Genomic DNA, 18,756 nt, shown 5'->3' with positions numbered 1-18,756 from the left:
TGCCTGGCACAGGGCTCCACCCAGAAGATGCACCCCACCCCCCCCCCCACCGCCCTGTCCCCCGCTCTGGCTCCTTCCTCCCCATCCTTTGCCTCCCAAGACTCCAGGGCCCTGGGGCCGTTGTGTCTCAAGGAGTGGCCTGTGGCTTTGGTCATTCACCCTATGAAGACTTGCCCCCTAGTCCTGTCCCTCCTCCTGGTGGGAACCTCTTCTGGACTATAGGTTTCTGGAGAGGCCCTGGTATAGAAATGGCCCTTTGTCTTTGTTTTTTTGGGGATTTTTTTGCTTTTTTTCAGAGAGAGAGAAAGAGAGAGAGAATGAATCTTAGGCAGGCTCCACGCCTAGCTCACTACTGTACCTTGAGATCGTGACCTGAGCCGAAATCAAGAGTCGGCTGCTTAACTGACTGAGCCACCCAGGCGCCCATACGTGGCCCTTTGTGAGAAGGGACTTCACACCCCTGGGAATGGCTGTCAGGCGCTAGGCTGCTCGGCCTGGCCTCCACCTTGGCCTCTGCCCCCGGGCAGTTCTCTCCCGCCATGGCCACCCCACATCAGCCAAGTTCCAAACAGAACCAGAGGCCGAGCCACCCTGCCTGCAAGCCCACCTCTAGGCCTCCACGACCACCTTTCCCAGCTCCCGCTCCTTTCCCCCCAGGTACGAAGCCCTGGAAGAGGCAGCGCTGAGGGCTTCGGGGCCCCAGATCACTTCCCCCCAACCCCTCGCCTGGGCCTGGCAGGCTTGGCACCCTCTGGCCTGCGCCCAGCGGTCTGGGGACAGCTTGGACACTCTCGGGTTTATCCCACATGGCCGGCACTCGCCCCCAGAGCTAGGGAGGCTGGGAAGGCTGGCCGCAGAGACAAGTCCTGGGACTGGAGGGGTAGCTGCCGCTCCCCTGGCCACTGGAGGAAATACAACAGAGAGCAAAGGTCAGGCCAAGAAACCCTCAGGGCCTGAGCTCCAGAGAGTTCCATCGGGGGGCAGCGGGCAACCGGGTTCTCAGTGTCAGCACAGAGCAGCTGATGGCAGAGAATTATGGAATGAATGAAGAATGAATGGCCAAGGGGCTTCAGAGGGGGGCTGGAGATGCCCCTCCTCCATCCTGGTCATAAAGGGCCCGTGACAAGTCTTGGCAATATAACGTGTCTATTTTATTTAAAAAAAAAAAAAAAAAAAAAAGAAAAGAACAAACAAAACCCAGACCATCTGACCCCTTCCCCCGGCGGGCCCTTGATAAAACTCTCCGGAAGGGCCCGGCTCCAGCCAAGCAGCGGATGGTCAGGAGGCACCCACGGGGACGCCAGGCTGGTGGGCTCCATTCCTCTCCGAGCCTCCTCCCTCCCCTTTGCTCCCTGCAAACGGAAACAGCCTGCCTCCCGGGTCCTCCCGGGTCCTCCCGGGTCCTCCAGCCGCTGTGGTTTGGGGAGAGACAGGGGCAGGGGGCCGTGGACATGCGGGGCCGCTGGGCAGCCAGGGAGGGCCGGCCTGGCCCCTGCCCCTGCCCCTGGCTGTGGGCCCTGGCGAGGCAGGCAGCAGTGTGCTGGGGGCCGGAGATAGCGAGGAGGAAACATGCACCGAGACCTTAGTACCCAGCCTCCCTGCACAGCCAGCTGAACGTTCAAAAATGAACAAGGATGGCCGGGTCTCCGCCCAGACCTCTCACTCGGGAGAGGAAGAGGGGACTGCTGCCCTCTCGGTCCTTCCGCTCCCCTCAAAGCTGATACTATTCTCACTGCCGTCCTGAAGAGACGCAGATACATCCGGATGTGCCGTGTACACAGAGCCCATAGGGCTCAGACCCTCCGCCCCAGCAGCACTCTCCGGGCACCACTGGCCAGGCAGGATGCCCAGGGGTGTGCGGAGCACCCATTCTGGATCCCTGGGAGGGGAGAGACCCCGTCTCAGGCCCCGGTCGGTGGTTCTGTCCCCCAGGGTGGGAGTGGGCTGTGGAACAGGGGTGGAAGCCAGGCCCCAAGCGGCATGATGACCCAGCGGGCCACTGCGTGTGCTGCTCCGCTCGCCTTTCTCGGCCCGCGGGGGGTGGGGGGGGGGGGGGGCCGGCCAGCTCCGCCTCAGCACCAGGGGTCCCGGGAGGCTCTGCCCCGACACAGGCTGTCGCTCCGCTGCCAGGCGCTGTGGATGAGGCTCAGGGCATCCTCGAACTTCTTGCTGGAGGCTTCCTGGGTGGCCTTGTGGGGGAGGTCCACCTGTGCGGGGGCAGAGAGGGGGTCTGTGAGGGCTTCGGCCCAGGACCCCGCTCTCCCGGGGCACCACGGGAGCCCTGGAGACCCTCGGCACCACGGGACCAAGAAGGGGCAGCGTGTCCCAGGTTCTGCTTCTGGCTGTGGCCTCAGATGCGCTGGAGGGCGGAGTCTTGCCCTTTTGGTCCTAAATGTTCCGGGCTGTCCCAGAGCTGCTGGTACAGCGCCGTCCCTGGGCCCCTGCCTCCTGCCTCTGTGCCACACAGGAAGGACTCCTCTCCCCGGGGCAGCGGCTCCACTCCTCGGGGCCCCGGGTGGCTCGGTACCTGGTAGATGGTTTTCCACCCGGAGCTCAGTGCAGACAGGAATCGGTCCAGTTCAGATGTGCAGCTCAAGTAGATGACCCAGGGGGGCAGAGCCTGCTGGCTGTCCTGGGAAAACTCCTGGGGAGGGTGGGTCCCCAGGTGAGCAGACGCGGCCCTCCTTCCGCAGGGCCTGCCTCCACTGCCCCCGGGGCCCAGCTCACCAGGACACAGTACTCCTTGCCGGGTTCCGTGGAGACGGCACTGATGTCGGCCAGCCTGGCTGTGCCCAGGGAGCGGAAGAAGTTGGTCTGGCAGTCCTCGTGGCAGGTGAAGAGGCGGTCATCGGTAATCACCAGGCAGCAGGGGATGCAGGGGCTGGGGGTCACCCCCTGGGGAATGACCTGAAGGGCATCGGCAGAGGGGAGAGGCAAGCTGGAGCTCTCCGGGGGTCGGTGGCACCAGACCTGCCCCCTCCAGGGGCCCAGCCAGCCCTTGGGCTCCCCCTGCTCCAGAGGTCAGGCGGGCTCCACCCAAGTCGGAAGTGGAGGTGGGGACAGGGGTGACAGTGGGAGTGTCCGGCCCACAGGTGGCCCTGAGCCCGAGGACCCGCTCCTGGGCTGTCCCCTGGAGGTCCCCGTCTTCGTCCTCATGGGCCTCTCTGTGAGTGCGTGTGGGTCTGGGGAAGGGACACCGGAGGGGGCTGGACGGGGTCGGGAGGCCAGACGAGCGGCGCAGGCCGGAGGCGCTCACCCCTTTGGACACGGCCTGGCAGAGCTGCTGCATCCAGTCGGCCATCTCGGCCTCGCTGTCCGCGCTCAGCTCCAGGCAGGGCCGGTTGGCGAGGATGACCTGGAAGGCGTGGGGCCGATCCGTGGTGTTGGCTCTCCGACAGCCACCGCACTGCTCCCCCCTGGGCCAGAGGAGGAGGGGTGAAAGGGGAGCAAGGAGGCAGGGGTGGCGTCGGACACGGGTGCGCCTGCACCCGCGGTCCCGGACGCTGGAGGCCACCGGAAGGTGCTATGGACCCCTTCGGCTCTCAGGAGAGACTTAAAGCTGCCAGGCGGGCCCGGCCCTTTCCGAGTGACAACTTCTGCAAGGGGAACTGCCAGAATTGCCAAGATCCTTCTAGATATCTCAACCTGGCCAGGCAAGGGGTGAGAATCCGCTCTTAGCTCTGGCCCTCTTGGCATCAGGGCACATTCATTCCCGTGGCCTCTGTGGGCCCCAGGTTTTCTCCAAGCGCCTGTGCGTCCATCTTCCATCAGGTCAGGAGCTTCCCGGGAGAGGGACCGCCTCCCCTGCCCGGACAGACCCTCCTGGCAAGGAGTTCCTCTTGCTCCCCTGACAGGACGATGCCCAGCCTCCCCTTGCTTGGGGTCCTATAGCCTCAGGGCTCAGCAGACCCCAGGGCAGCGGTCAGGGCTGCGGGATGGGGTGGGGCTGAGTGGGGGCAGGCCGAACTGATTGACACAAGGGGGTGGGGTGTCAGCTCGAGCCAGGGAGAACAGGAGCCCCGGGTCCCAGGCTCGGCCAGAGCCGCCACCTGCGGGCAGCACCGCCAGGCCTCACGCCTGCCCAGCCCCCCATCGCTAGGACACTCACCCCATGTTCACAGAGAGCAGAGGGGTGACATCCGTGCGGTCAGGATACTGGTAGAGGATCCCGTTGCTGCAGGGGCACGACATAGCAGGGGTGAGGCCCGTCCCAAGAACCGAAGGCCAGGTGGGGCCCAGATCCCAGGGGGGCCTGCAACTGGGGCCTTAAGCCCCAGAGGCCAAGGGGCCTGCCCTCTGTGGAAGGGAAGGTGAAGAGAGAACTGCAGAGGCTCGGGAGGGCGTGCTGTCCCCTCAGCAGACCTGGGGATGGCGAAAACCTCGGCAGCAGCCCTGCCCGGACCCCCACCTGATGTGCCCCAGGATCCCCGGGCCCCAGAGACGGCCGCTTTACACAGAAGCTCTCGCAGCCCAGAGGGGGTCTGCTCCAAAACCCTTTTGGGGGTGGAAAGAGGCCCCCGTGGGCTTCTCTCCCGGGTGGCCGGCCCAAGGGAGACCCCTGCTGAGGGCCCAACAAGCCCCAGGTCGAGCCCGGGGCCAGAGCTGTGGGAGCCCCCACCTGAGGACCACGAAGCAAGTCTTCCAGTGCTCTTTGCCCAAGTAGGAGGTGCCCGCCTTGTAATACAGCATGCCTTCTTTGGTGATGGCGCCCTCAGGGGGTGAGCAGTGGCAGGGCACTGGACCCAGGGACTCATCCTGGGGGTCCTCCCAGTGCACAAGCCCGTAGAAGCGCACGGTGACAGCGGTGGCCTGGGGGGGGGCGGGGGAGGGGAGGGGGCAGCAGACAGAGCGGTGAGGTCTGGGTCGGGCTCACCAGCAGCCCGGCACCAGGAATGGCCGCTGAGAAAGCAAGGCCGTGCCCCAAGTGGGGTGGGGGACGGGACCCGAGGGGAGGAGAGCCCCTCCCAGGTGGGTGATGGAGAGGTCCTAAAGACGTCCTTTTGCATCGCCTGGCCCCTAACACCACCATACCTCCCCTGCACTCCCGGCCCTACCTCACACTTAGATTCCTGGGCCACGAATTTGGCCAGTGCCAGCTTCTCCATGGTGGCATCAGTCAGGATGCTGGGGTAAGGTGGCTCCCGGCAGCCTTTGATCATGGCGGACTTCAAAGAAGCCAAGAAGAACCTATACAAGGGAGTGGGGTTTGCTGTCAGAGGCCTGGGGGACCTCCACCCTTCCACTGGACGGGATCCTGGCCTGGAGGGGTCCCAGGAACTTTGGGGAGGGACCCGGCCGGAAGCAGAGCTCAGGGCAGCAGGTGGGGCGATGATGCACTGGTCGGTTGCCATCAGCTGTGACCTGGAAGAGGCCTAACCGTCCCCCGTGGCCGAGGTGCCTGGGGTCCGACGGTGAGGCAGGACCAGGTGAGGGGATGCCGCAGAACGGGTGGGACCCGGGTGCCCGTCACTATCCGATCTTATCATGTGTACTTTCTGTATGAAAGCACAAGGGCCAGCAGTGGGGCTCGGGTGTCCTTCCTGGCGGGTGACTCACACCAGCCCCCTTCCTCTCCGCAGGCCACGCAGGGTCTGAGGTCACCTGAACTGACGACGGAGCCAGTCAGTGTGTGTGTACCTTTCCCTGCAGGTGCCGGAGGGAACACATCTGCTCCGCACTGGTTTGTGTCCCACTTCTCCCCCTCCTGCCCCAAGGGTGGGGAGACCAGGCCAGGACCTCCAGTCCTACAGGAACGGGGAGGTGGGGGATTGGCCGGGGGGGGGGGGGGGCGTCACTCACTCAGCCAGGGCCACGTCAGCTGTGTCCAGCAGAAACTGCTTCCTGCGGTTGGTGCACACCAGCTTCACCGTCTGCTGGTCGAGGCCCACCTGCCAGAAACGATACCTTCACATGCACAAGGGGCTTGGCTGCTGCCTGGCGGAAGAGGCAGCCGCGGCCAGACAGAGGGCCGGCGGGGGAGGGAGGAGGCAGACCCTGGCATCGCCACAAGGTAAAGCCCCAGAGGCCCGGGACCCAGGGCGTGAGTCAGGGAGGGGAGGGATGGTCAGAAATACGGTGGACAAAGAGGCGTCCTCTGACTCGGTTCTCATCCCCAGCATCCTGTGGTAAGGCCCCCGGGAGAGGAGCTGACGCCCAGCCCTGGGGGCGGAGGGGTCGAGGCAGGGACGTGCCTCACCCTGAGCTCCCGAGGTGGGTGGCCAGAGGAGCCCCGTCCTATGCAGTTGGCCTAGGCCGACCGCAGATCCTGCACTCACCAACACATAGTCAAGTTCGTTGTAAGAAACTGCCTCTTCCACCAGGTATGGCTTCTCCGCGGCCCCTGAGAGAGGAGACCCCAATGCCTGTAACTCTCAGTGGCCTCTTTTCCCTCCCCCTGCCCCCTTTTCTAAGACTGGCCCCTCTCTCAGCGAGGACCCGTCCTTGTCCTGCGACCTGAGATGACAGAGTAGGACAGTGACACGGGGTGCTCGTGGCGGGCACGCCCCCGGGCTCGTCTTGGGGCGGAGTGGAGTGTTTTCGCCACCACACGCCAGGCAGCCGAGAGCCAGGGGCGGGGGGCACAGAGGGAGGGAGGGTGGTCAGTGTCGTCCTCGACCCGCTCTCGGCAGCTGCCCTGGCCTAGCCCGGGGGCGGCGGGCACCTTTCCGGAGCAGGTAGACGTAGCAGTCTGTGAGCAGCACGTACAGCAGCTGCAGGGTGCCCTCCATGTGCCCGGTGCTCATCTGGATCATCTGAGGGGCCGAGACAGGGGACGGTCAGGCACCCCGGCTCCCGCCCCCGGCCCGGGCCAGCGCGCTTTTGCCCCTGGCCCCTGAGCTCCTGGGACTTACTTTGAAGAGCTGCTCTTCGTTTTCTCGAAACACGTGGATCATCAGCAGGAGTAAGTGGTTGTTGTCTACCCTGTGAGAGGGGACAAGCGTGGGGAGGGTGAAGGCCAGGAGGGGGGTGGGAGGGGACACAGGCACGCGGCGGCACTGCTGTCGCGGCTCTGCTCCTGACCAAGAGCCAGAGCGGGGGAGGGGAGACGTGCGCCCCCGTCGCAGCCCCCAGCCCAGGCTAGTTCCTCCGGGGGTTCTGCTTGGTTCGTTGGGAGGACGACGCCCACTGTCCCCTGCTTTGCAGGCCGGGGGCGTCTCACGGCAGCCGCGCCGAGAGCCTTGCTCACCTGAACTCTGCCGAGTGGGTCATCTCAGAAGGGCTCCCCTGCCCCTCATCCACCCCCGAGTCCTCAGCGCTGCTCAGACACGGGCTGGGCTGGTCTCGCTTGAGCTGGCAGAGAGCCTCGTGGGTCCCGGGCTCTGCTTCGGGCACAGGTCCGTCACCCGCAGGGGGCAACTGCGTCTCCAGTCCCCGGGTCTCTGGCTCCCGGGCCTCCCCCGGGGTGTCCTCTAGGGGCCCAGGTGCCTGTCCCTCTCTTCTTCCTCCTCCCTCTTCTTGGCCAGCAGTCGCAGGGCCACCAGGAACATGCAGCGGTTGGCCAGGCCCTGCAGGGTCATGGTTGCTGCCACTTGATGTAAGAGTGCTTGGACTCTCGACGGTAAAGCGGTAGAAGTCCATTGGGGCTGGAAGCCCCTCACTAAAGTCGCAAAATGGCGGCTTCTCCGGGGCATCCCCGGGAGAGCCGGTCCGAAAGGACTGGTCTGGGGACTGGACGTGGGAGCGCCAGGCGCTGGGGTCCAGCTGCCCGTTGAGCTGGTCAATGACCTTACTCAGGGGCTGCCCCAAGCGCTCCATGGAGGTGTCCTTCATTTCGGGGATGAGCAGACCCATCTGGCCCGGCTCCGGGAGCTCGCTGCTCTCGGCTGTGCCGCTGGGCCCCTCTCCCTCCTCCTGGGGGGAAGTGAAGGTAGCGTCCGGTGAGGCCCGCCCAAGGCCTGGGCTGCTGACGAGGCTGTCACCATCGCCCCGCCTGGCACAGCTGTCCTGGCTGGAGGAGGGGTGAAGCGGACCAGCTTCCTCATCCGATCTGGTCTTCTTCTTCTTGCCGGTTTTCTTCTTCTTGGTGACCCTGGGACGGTAGCGATGGGGAGAGATTTACCATCTGGGCGCCACTGAGCTGGGGAATTAGGTGGGCTGGGTCAAAAGAGGTGATTCTGGGCGTGTGACCTCTGAGGGCACAGCCAAGCTTCCATGGTCCTGGGCAGTGCTGGCTGGGAGGCCCTAGGCCAGGGGCACAGAGCAGCTCAGGCCCTGAGGGGCCCCCTGCTGTTGGCAGAGACAGGGACCAGAGGAACCCCTGAGCAGGTCCCACGGATTCCAGCCGATGACACAAATGAGCTAGCTGTGTTCTGGGGGGACAAAACAGGCCACGGTCGGTCGGAGTGATGGCGCCTCCCTTCAGCCCTCCCCTTAGGATGTGGCCGGTGGACCCTGGGCGGACCTCACTTCCCATTAGGTGTCACTGTGGATAATTCAACCAAAAGTGGACTTAAACTCTTTCGGGCTCAAACCCCTTGGTTGCAAATGGGCTGGGACGGGCGTGGCAAGGCGACCCCAGGTCTGAACCCATGAAGCCACTCAGGACTCGAACCACCCTGCAGAGGGGGACCCCTGACTCCAGTCACTGGGGAGCAAGGCCGGCAAGCCCCGGGGGGAGGACACGCACATCTTCTCACCCAGGGCTGAGAGCCTCAGGGCGGGAGCCAGGGGCAGTCGGGAGCCCAATCCGTCAGCACTTCCTCCCTTCTAGGTAGGCCCCTGGCGAGGGATGGAGACCCTTTTCTTTCAAGGAGCCGTGCTGAACTACAATCGGTACAGACCTCAGAAACTGTACAGCGACACCCAAGGACCCCCTGGGGAAGAATTCCAGTCTGAAGGGACTCTGTGGCCCTGGATGAACCTGACAAATGCCCCCCACCCAGGCGTGGCTCCGGTCATGGCCTGTGCCACACTGTCTTCCGGGCTCAAAGAGGCAGATGCCCATGTGCCCCCCCCAGGGGGTGAATGTGGTCCCAGTCCGCACGGACAACGTGACACTAGGAGCGCACAGGATGGACGTCAGGATATGCTCATCCAACTGCTCTCGGGGCCCCTCCCCACCGACCTGATGACCTCCAGCTCCGTGCAGGCGTCTGGCAGGTCAAGAGTGCGGGATTCCCCCTTCTCCTGGGACGTGGTGTGCACTGGGGTGGTGTCAGAGGAGGACACGGTCTCTGCCTGGTCCTCACTGAAAGGGTTGTGGCGCTGGGTGGGACTCTTGGTGGAAGCCTTGCTGCTGGTCGGGTCCGAGGCGGTAGAGCGGGGCCCGCTGACAGTGTCTGTGAGGTCTCCATCTGGGAGAACGGGAGACAGGAGACAGCCCGTCAGACAGCATCTGGGGCCCCGGGGCCCCCAAGGCATGCCTTATCCCATGAGGGAGGCGGGTGAGTTCCTCCCAGGGAAATCCGACCGGGGTGGCCCTGCTTTAAGATTTGAAGCCCCAGAGCAACAGGACCAGGGACCTGGGCTTGAAGAGCGACTTGGAGGGACACCACCACCACCTGCACTGGGAACCCTCCAGAGCTCGTAGCAATCTGGCCGAGTGCAAGTTAAAAGCCCTGAGGTTAAACAGCCTCCAGGCTGAAGCCCCTTAGGACAGTGACCTGGATGCCTCAAGAGGAAATGAGCCACAGACCTCTCAGGTTAACCTCAGAGCCTTCCGATGGAGAGTGCCATAGGGGCACTGGGGAGCCCCTTCAGCACCAAACGCCACCGGCAGGGCTGAGATACCCAAAGTCCTCTGAAGGGTGCCCCCCCCCGGAGGCAGATAAAACGCAACAATGGCAGAGAGAATAGAGGGAGAGACTGGGAATCAGAGAAAATGAGGGGTGCAGAGTGGGGGCAGGGGCTGAGGGCAGGACAGGGAGCCCAGAGAGTGAGGAGCGTGGGGGAAGGGCAGAAGACGGACCCAGAGCACAGGAGGCAGGATGCGAGGCCAGATCAGGGCAACGAGGAGATGCCAAGGGGAGAAGAAAGGTGTGCCGAGTGGCTGCCCCCCAACAGCTGCCTCATGGGCTCTTCGGTGGCCGCTTCTCTCCCTGACATCCTATCCGCTCACTCCTGGAGTGGGGGGTGAGGGGAAGGGGGGGGCAGGACCAGGCGCCCCTTGAAGGTGAGAGCTGGGAACTCAGCTTCACTCAGCTTGCCTACTGGTCCTTTCTGGGTGGGTCACCCTGACCCTTGGCTCCACCCTGGGGAGAAGGCGGGGAGGGGAGGGAGGCTGACTCTCCAGAGAGGGGCTGGTTTAACGGCTCCCCCTGCCCCCAACCATCCACCCCAGGTACTGGAACGGGCGTGCCTAAAGCACACGGGGCACTTATCTGGTGGCAGATGGGAGCTGCCCCAGCAGAGGACTGAGGCCCAACTGGCAGAAGAGGCTGGGTGACAGCTAATGGCACGGGACAGGGGACGTTCACGCCCCATTTGCCAGCTTACACACGTCTCGTTGGCCATTATCTGCCCAGAGGAGACACAGTAAACACGCTTCCCGTCCTCAGCCTCATCTGGAAGGGCCCGACCTGCTGTCGGCTGCCTAGTGGGTCTTGGAAACCGCTGGGCAGCTGTCTGCTGATGCAGCACATCCGCCAGTTTTTTAAAAAGTACAGCGTCTCTTCCTGGGAGGACAAAAGCGGGGCCGAAAGCAATCGCCAGCCCTGCCAGAAAAACACTAGCAACACGCGAGATTTGCTGCTCATGTCCTGGGACCCCAGAGCCTTCGTTCTCAGGTGCAGCAAACCTTGCCCTTTGGTCTCAAAGAAGGATCCCGCAAGGCCAGACATTCTTGCTCCAGCCCCCAGAGGCCTGCGGCTGTCTGTGGGAGCAGCTGAGGGGTGAGTGAGCAGGCCATGGGACGTGCTGGGTGTCAGGGCTGGACGCTGGGGGGGCCCACCAGTTCTGGAGGTGAGCTGAGGACCATGGAAGGCCGCCCCAACCCCCACTCCAGGGCCCAGAGTTTGGAGCCGCCCCCGAATCCTGCTCCCCTCCAGGTGGAAGAAGGCAAAGCTTCCCAGGTGAGCTGCCAGAGGAGCCTCGGGAACTCAGGAGGTCACGGGGTGGGGTGGGGGGTGGATTAAGGTCACCCGGCCCCCGGAGCCCAGCCCGGCCCCGCCCGAGCAAGCAGTGCCACCGGGGCTGTTAGCTCTCAGGCCACAGGGAACTCTCAAGGGCTGCGGAGGAAGGTCAGGCCCTGCTTGTCAAGTGACTGCAACAGGCAGCGAGGAGCTGGGTCGGGAGGGGGTTAGTGGTTAGAATCAGAGGGAGAGAGAAAAAAAAAAAAAAAAAACACCAACGCCCAGCATGTGCACTGCAAGAAGAGAGGTTGAGAGGGTAAATGATGTTACGATGGAATTCTGGGTTTCGGGCTGATCTTAACTAACTACCCCGTGGCAGTCTTCAGTGCTACACTCACAGCCAGATGACCTAATTAATTTTCCCTCATGCCATATCTTATTTCCCTCAAACTAAGCTATTTCATGCTCACGTCACTTGGGAAAAGATCATCTGTCATGCGTTACTCAGAGATCACGACACTAATAGCAAAGGGGCCGGCTCTGGAGCAGCGGAGAGAGACGCACATCTCTGCCTCCTGCCCAGGATGAGCAGTCAACACCCCCGCCCGGGCCAGCCCCTGGCGGAAGGGGCCCACAGGGTGAGTGGTTCTTTAACAAGGAGGGAGGGGGGGTAGCTATGGCCTCAGATCTAGAGGAAGCATTAACCCTCTCAGAAACGTGCCTTGAGTAATCGTGAGAACGTGGGGTGGAGCTCTATGGACTTTCGGAAGCCCAGAAAGCGGAGTCACGGGCAGGAGAACGCCCAAGTGTCGTTGCCGCTTAGTGGACAGGTGGGAGGGCGGGCAGATTCTCTCTTAATCTGCCTTAAAACTTCAGAGAGAATCTCCCTGTGGGAAGTTTCAGCAGTGCCTGGGCAATTTCGCTCATTCGGTCCTCAGTCTCTTTCAACCATGCCAGAGAGGAGGCCGTCAAGAACGGACTGGAGGAATCGAGTCCTCTGCCTTTCCTGCTCGATGCTTCTGACCCAGGAGCACATCTGACCTGAAGGAGCTTACGGTCCACAGGTTCGACCCACGCTTTCCAGAACAAGTCCCCGCGCGCTGGGTCGGGCCACTGGCACCCCCGCGAGGTGGCAGTCCCCTGCGCACATCCGGCGCTTCGACCGGCAAGGGGAATCGGGACGGGAGATCGCTTGGCGACCCCATGCGGCCACCGCGTAAAGGCGGGAGTCCTGCGCTAGGAGATGGGATTTGCCTAGGTCAAGTTCTCCTCCTGCAGAATTCCATCTATTAGAAGACCAAACTTGGCTTTATTATGATCACTGACATTATTACAAATAATGAGCTGATTTCGAATCATGCAGCAAGCTTGGCATGGAAACATAGCGAAACGGAAAAAGAGGGCGACAGCGGACTCTGTCCCACCTTCCCAGTCTGTGCTGGGTACAGACGGCACTGCTGGAAACACATCTCCAAAATCATAATCTATAAAAACGAGGGACAAAACCGAAGATTAGAAACGGGCAGTGGCAGGACAGGGAGGGCGGGGGCAACGGGGCGGGCGACACAGGGAGAAAACCAGAGAGGAAAAAGCTACACTTTCTACCTTTCATCCAACAGTTTTGGGGAACTCTTATGCTTCTCAGCTCAGACACTGGCCCAGAAGCTCTGAGCAGCTAGAAAGACCTCTGGGGACAATCCTTTCCAACCCCAGCACCTGGTTCTGGGACGTGGGCTCCCCCGTACCTAACCTTCTTTTCTATCCCCTGCCTTTCTTCCCTCTGAACCGAGCAGCGGGTGGCAGGTGGGCTCGAGGGGACGCGTCCGCCGTGGACGGCCCAGCTGCTCCCTCGGGGCCTGGCCCCTGGCTTCTCCGAGGCAGCCCATGAGCGCAACCCAAGGACACTGCGCGGCCGCCTTCCGCTTGTACAAGGAGTCGTGCTGACGACAAGTCTGAAAGTATTGCCCTCATGGGCCCTCGGCTCATTGCACAAGCAGACACGGAGGAAGAGGGCCAGGGCCTCAATGCTAATGGAGTTCTAGGGGCTGAACTTGTGCTCGGGTCCCCTTCCCTGGAGCTGAGGCAGGTGCAGCCAAGGAAGAGCTCTGGTTTCCCACACGGGACGAAGGTTGGAGGAACGGCCAGTTTTACAAACTAACACAGGGGGTCTGAGGTTTGAAAGAAACTGGGCTGTTCCAGTAAGTTGTTGGATCAAGAAAACAAAGCAACCTACAGACGTGACGACAGTCTTTTCCAGTCTCAGGTGCAGTGGGGGCCATCAGCCCTAAAATGCTAGCAAGTGCGGGAGGGGCTCCTGAGAAACGGGGGTCAAGTTTCCCTGAACTTCGGACCCGTCTGGCTCTCTTGTCTCCATCCAGGGGTTGCTCCGCCTCTGTCTGCCTAGAACCAGGGCAGCGCGACCTCCCCAGGCAGGTGGCCCTCGCCCCTGCAATGGCAGGGAGAGTTTCCAGGTCACGCAGCTAATCCCTCCTCACGTAGAAAACCGCCCCAGGCGTGTGGCACTGGCCTTCTGGAAAAGAGTCTGACATTCCCATGATCTCACGCTGGCTTTTTGTGCCCACAATCAGTGTTTTAGCCGCCGCGGAGACACTGAGAAAACGAAGATCTGGGAAATGGTGGGCCCTGTCGAACTTCAAATCTCCCCCATCGGACCGCAAGGAGCCCGGAAAGACGCCAGCCAGCCAGGCACCAGCAGTGTCACCGCAGAGGCGTGGCTCCCGGCCGCCCGGGGCGCTTACCCTCGCTGGATGGGGCAATGGCGCTGTCATCCCACTCCAGGTTGGTGGAGGTGACGGAGTTGAAGGAGTTGAGGGACAGGCTGTCCGAACCTTGCACAGAGCTGGGGAGGCGGTCTTCGAAGTCCAGCAGGTACTGAGGTTTGTAGTAGTCAGGCATGTAGGGGGCCAAGTCCAAGTAAGGGGCGTCCTGAGACGAGAGTGCAGAGGGCAGGCTTGGCTGCGGGAGGCCTTGGGCGGCCGTGCGCAGACCTGCCCCCGCCAGGCCTCCTGTGCTGGTTTCCCTTTGGGAGAGCAGTGGGCCTAAGGCTCTAAATTCAGAAATTAGTCGCTAAAAGGAGCGATGTGAATGGCTGTGGCTCATACAGCGATGGACTCGAGGCCAACGGAGATGACAGAACCCTACTCTGCCTGTCGACCCCTCCTTGACCTCTGCGACCATGAGAGTTGCTCCCATTTCCTCCAGTTTCGCCTACTTTTCAGTAGGCAGCCTGTGCTGCTGGTGCGGGGGCCTTGCGGGGTGACTGGACTGGGACAGGGCAGCTGCCCACTGATGAGCCAAGTCCAGAGCCGCTTTGGGCCCTCCTCAGCCCCTCCTGGGCCAGCGTCCTATTTCTCCAGTGGGTGACCGTGAGGGAGGCTGGGAAGCAAGGAGCCCGAGGACCCTTCTAGGATCCCAAGAGGCACAGGGGTGAATGTGCCTGGTCTTTCTTAAACATGACAGAGGGTATTTTAGCACTAAATACTCCAGGCGATGTGGGGACAGACAGGCAGGAAGGGGTCACCTGAACGAGGAGTTCTGGCTTAGATAAGCCAAGATAGAATCACCTACTCGGTTCCACTGTTCTGACCCTGAACGCTCCCGTCCCTGAACACCAAACATGTTGCTCAGGCTCAGTCACACCCCACGGGTCCTCTGAGAGGAACCAGGAAAGCAAAACGGTATGCCCACCCTGCCCACCCCGCTGCCCCCACAGGCAGCAAGAGCCAAGGGGTCTCACCAGATCCAAGTCGAATCGAATGAACTCCAGCCCAGACACCAAGGTCAGGAAGAGAGTCAGGTGATCGTGGCTGCAGACCAGGGCATTCCTGTGAGGCACGAGGAGGGACGATGGTTACCAGCTTGGCCGTATCTCCCCGGCAAGCCGGCTGTGTTGAAATTTGACATGTGACGTCCCCAATCCCTGGAGGGCACCCAGCTTGGGGCAGCCTTCACCCGCCCCTTTCCAGCATATTCTCCTACTGGGTTTAGAGCCACACAGCACTTTCCTGCCAGTGTCTTCAGCTATGGGGCCTGTGGCACATGGCTCATGTAGCTCTCTGCAGCTGCTGTATGTGGTTAAGCATTCTAGTAAGGTCTGAGGCCGGGGTGGAGGATCGGGCAGAGGCAGAGCACCACATTGCTACACAGGACCCCGGGGGGGGACGCCCACCCAGACTCCCGGCAAAGGCATCACAGGCAAGGCGCTGAGGCCTCCTCGGCCACCGTTGACGTGGCCCCAGCACGCGATGCCAGGCTAGGCCTCTGACGTGGCACGCCATGGTGTCTGCGTGTGACAAGAGTCTTTGGGACAAGGTTCAAGGGGAGCTCCGGGGCCACGGGAGACAGACTGTTCCGGACACTCACTTGACGTAGTATTTGTGCAGCAGACCCAGGTTCTCCTGGAACAGCCGCAGGTAGCTCTCCAGAGAGTTCTCGTTGAGCGCCAGGTACAGCCAGGCCCTGCCTGCAAACACACGGCAGGAGTAACCAGAAGGAAGGTCTGTCAGGGTGCTGGCTCTTCTGGCCCAGGGCGGGCGGGAAGGAAAGGAAGAGTAGCCGAGGGCACCCAGCACTCAGAGAGCCTCCTGTCTTGTTGCAGGGCCGTAACCCCCGACACGGGCCGGCTCCTGGTCAGACCCTAGCTGGCGGCGGGGCAGGGAGACCTGAGAAAGAGCGCAGGTCACACGGTCCAGGCGGGTTGAGAAGTATGAGCACTGTGCACCAGCCCTGGCGGCTAACACCAGCTCGGGGAGAGAAGCGAGGCTCCCCGTTCCGGGCTGGGGCTCCAGAGGAGTCCGGTTGTCCTCAGCACCTCACTGTCCTTCCCCCCAGTCCGTGACGCCCCAACTAACTGTCATACGCAGGGCGCCAGCAGCGGAACGCCCCTCTGCCACTGGGCACCACGGGGGAATCAGCCTCCCGGGGCTGACCCGGAGGCCACACCTTCGCCCCGGGCCACCCACCACGGGGAGGATAGCGGTGGGCCCTTCCCAGCATCCCTCTGGGCCTACTCACTGCGCCCCAGGTTGGTGGCCACATGCTGCAGCACCTCGATCTGTCTGATGGCCTCTCTCCGGGTGAAATGCACCACGAGCACCCAGTAGCCAGATGAGAGGTCTTGCAGTCTGAGAAAACAGGACAGGAGCTGCCATGACCCGAATGAGCTGGGGGCCGAAAGCAACAGGGTCCCGGCTCCCAGCTCCCCAGCAGGGGCCCAGGGCAACCACCACGCCTTCACGCAGGGTCTCGTTTGCTGCTAATTCTTTCCACAACCATTCATGCCCGCAAGGAGGTGATTTACAGGGGCAATTACAGACAGCCTGCGGCCTCAGGCAAATCTCTTTCTGCCAAGAGAGGGAAGAAATAAAGGGCAGAGGAGGGGAAGGACTTCTCTCTGGAGGCTCCCAGGTGCCCTGCGGTCGGTCTTCTCCGGAAAGGACCCCCAGCTCACCCATACAGCAGGGCGTGGTCCAAGTGCTCGCACAGGCGCTGCAGGACCTTGTCGTGGTTCCGGATGGCAGGCGTCTCATCCTCGCAGGCGGCAAAGTAGCTCTGCAACTGACAGGTGAACAGAGCGGCCCGGAGTGAGAAACAGATAAAGAGGGGGGGCTGCAGCAGAGGGCAAAGGGAACCAGTCCCAGGGCACCTGGCTGGCTCGGTGGGTAGAGCGAGCGATGCGTGATCTCAGGGTTGTGAGTTCAAGCCCCACGTTGGGTTTGCAGACCACTTAAAAATAAAATCTTAAAAGAGGGGCGCCTCGGTGGCTCAGTCGGTTGAGCGTCCGACTCTTGATTTCGGCTCAGGTCACGATCTCAGGGTTTGTGAGCTCGAGCCCTGAGTGGGCTCTGTGCTGATTCTGTCTCTCTCTGCCCCTCCCCGACTCACGCTCACTCTCTCCCTCTCAAGATAAATATTTTTAAAAAACAAGTCCAGTGATGTATCCGTGGTGACCAAGAGACAAGTCTACCTCGAACCACCTGCACCGGCTGCTTACCCAGCATCCAGAGGGCAAAGGCTGTATCCTCAGGGCCCAGTCCCAAGAGGTCCTCAGCTAGTGCTTTGCACAATGCCAGCTGGATGCTGGGAGGGGTCCACAGCCTGGGTGTAGGTCTCACGTGGTACCAGGCTTCGAGTCAGGGCCACAGCACCACACCACTCCAGGGGCCCTACATGCAGCCTTATCTATATAAAATGCCACCCACTCCCGGAGTTGTATGACACGGTGGCCCTTCTCTGGTGGCCTCCTTGCTGGAGGCTGACCTGGGACACAGATTTGCCCGAGGAGACAGACTAGGTTGGATATGGGTCGGAGTATCATGTCAAGCCCTGCTCCAAGAAGGACACCTGTTTCCGGGCTGGCGGGTGGGGGCAGGCGGGGAGACGAACCGCAGCAGCAAGCAAAGGCCAACGAAGGGGAGGGAGGCTCTCTCCGCCAAGAAAGCCCGATCCTTGAACTGGATCCTCTGAAACCACCGCGAGGAGGCAAGGAAAGCCCTAGGAGACAGGTCTTTCCACCAACTTTGTTCTAGCCACACTCTGGTCTGCTGTTGCCCTTCTGATGGCCAGACCGGGGGGCGGGGGTGGGGGTGCAGACACACAAAAAGAACACTCATCTCAGGTTTGGGCCCTTGGCACTGGACAAACGTGTTCTCAAGTGTTTTCTGGACGCAGTGGTAGAGACAGCAGCAGCAGCAGCAGCAGCAAGAGACATCAACCACACCAAGGAGCACGCGCTCTTGGCGAGAGGCCAACCATTCAGCACCCACAACAAAAATAGCCTCTCTTTCCTGTGGCCCAGGGTGAGTCCAGCGGCCCTGCTGGCCCGGGATAGACCCCAGTCCTGTGGGGCCACCCTCTCTTCTGAGAGACAGGCACCACAGTCCCGGGAGGAAGGTTTCCAGAACTGAAAGGAAAAGGGCGGTGAGCTTGTGCAAGCTGCCCAGTTCCCTCCCAGCAACGGCTGGGGCTTGCCTTGCTCACTTCAGGACAGGGAACCATACCGGAGTCCAGACTTTCCTTTTTCTTTGTTTTTTTTCAACACCCGAGCAAATCTGAGATCAGAGAGTCTTTGACAGATGTTAGAGCTGGCAGGATCTTTCGAGATCTAGTGAACTCCCTTACTAAGGACGCAAAATGAACATTTATTCATTTTCTTGATTATAAGAGTAGCCACACTGGGGCGCCTGGGTGGCTTAGTCGGTTGAGCATCCGACTTCAGCTCAGGTCATGATCTTATGGTTCATAAGGTCGAGCCCGGCGTCAGGCTCTGTGCTGACAGCTCAGATCCCAGAGCTTGCTTCAGATTCTGTCTCCCTCTCTCTCTGCTCCTCCCTTCCTTGTGCTCTCTCCTCCGTCTCAAAAATAAATAAACATTAAAAAAAAAAAAAAACTAAAAAAAGAAAAGTAGCCACACCTACCATAACACTCAAGAGACGTGGAAAAGCTGTAACATTTTTTGTTTATTTTTATCTCTTTATTTATTTTTAATGTTTTATTTATTTTTGAGAGAGAGAGACAGAGCGTGAGAGGGGTTGGGGCAGAGAGAGAGGGAGACACAGAATCCGAAGCAGGCTCCAGGCTCCGAGATGTCAGCACAGAGCCCGACACGGGACTCGAACTCACCAACCGTGAGATCATGACCTGGGCCGAAGTTGGATGCTCAACCGACTGGGCCACCCAGGCGTCCCTGTTTTGTTTATTTTTAAACAGAGAAGGTGGTTGAAACCAG

General features: G+C 61.4%; 1 protein-coding gene across 1 annotated transcript in view; it reads right to left on the bottom strand.

Moving 5' to 3' along the window:
- Nucleotides 1-1,129: 1,129 nt before the first annotated feature.
- The window catches only part of PLEKHM2 (pleckstrin homology and RUN domain containing M2), a 36,408-nt gene continuing 18,781 nt past the window's right edge, over nt 1,130-18,756 (bottom strand). The window contains exons 2-20 of the mRNA XM_045475763.1: nt 16,480-16,586; nt 16,044-16,153; nt 15,393-15,492; nt 14,767-14,854; nt 13,769-13,955; nt 12,434-12,493; nt 9,065-9,293; nt 7,187-8,029; nt 6,852-6,921; nt 6,662-6,752; nt 6,276-6,340; nt 5,800-5,888; nt 5,055-5,187; nt 4,619-4,809; nt 4,109-4,174; nt 3,257-3,416; nt 2,728-2,907; nt 2,528-2,644; nt 1,130-2,207 (exon numbers count right to left, since the gene is read on the bottom strand). Coding sequence (XP_045331719.1) covers nt 2,073-2,207; nt 2,528-2,644; nt 2,728-2,907; nt 3,257-3,416; nt 4,109-4,174; nt 4,619-4,809; nt 5,055-5,187; nt 5,800-5,888; nt 6,276-6,340; nt 6,662-6,752; nt 6,852-6,921; nt 7,187-8,029; nt 9,065-9,293; nt 12,434-12,493; nt 13,769-13,955; nt 14,767-14,854; nt 15,393-15,492; nt 16,044-16,153; nt 16,480-16,586 — 3,021 coding nt within the window. The 3' untranslated portion in view covers nt 1,130-2,072. The remainder of the gene's footprint in view (nt 2,208-2,527; nt 2,645-2,727; nt 2,908-3,256; nt 3,417-4,108; nt 4,175-4,618; nt 4,810-5,054; nt 5,188-5,799; nt 5,889-6,275; nt 6,341-6,661; nt 6,753-6,851; nt 6,922-7,186; nt 8,030-9,064; nt 9,294-12,433; nt 12,494-13,768; nt 13,956-14,766; nt 14,855-15,392; nt 15,493-16,043; nt 16,154-16,479; nt 16,587-18,756) is intronic.

Source organism: Leopardus geoffroyi, chromosome C1 (genome assembly GCF_018350155.1).
Source record: "Leopardus geoffroyi isolate Oge1 chromosome C1, O.geoffroyi_Oge1_pat1.0, whole genome shotgun sequence".
Classification (NCBI taxonomy): Eukaryota; Metazoa; Chordata; class Mammalia; order Carnivora; family Felidae; genus Leopardus; species Leopardus geoffroyi.
Note: the sequence above shows the minus strand (reverse complement) of the source record. Positions and strands in the feature narration are given on the sequence as shown.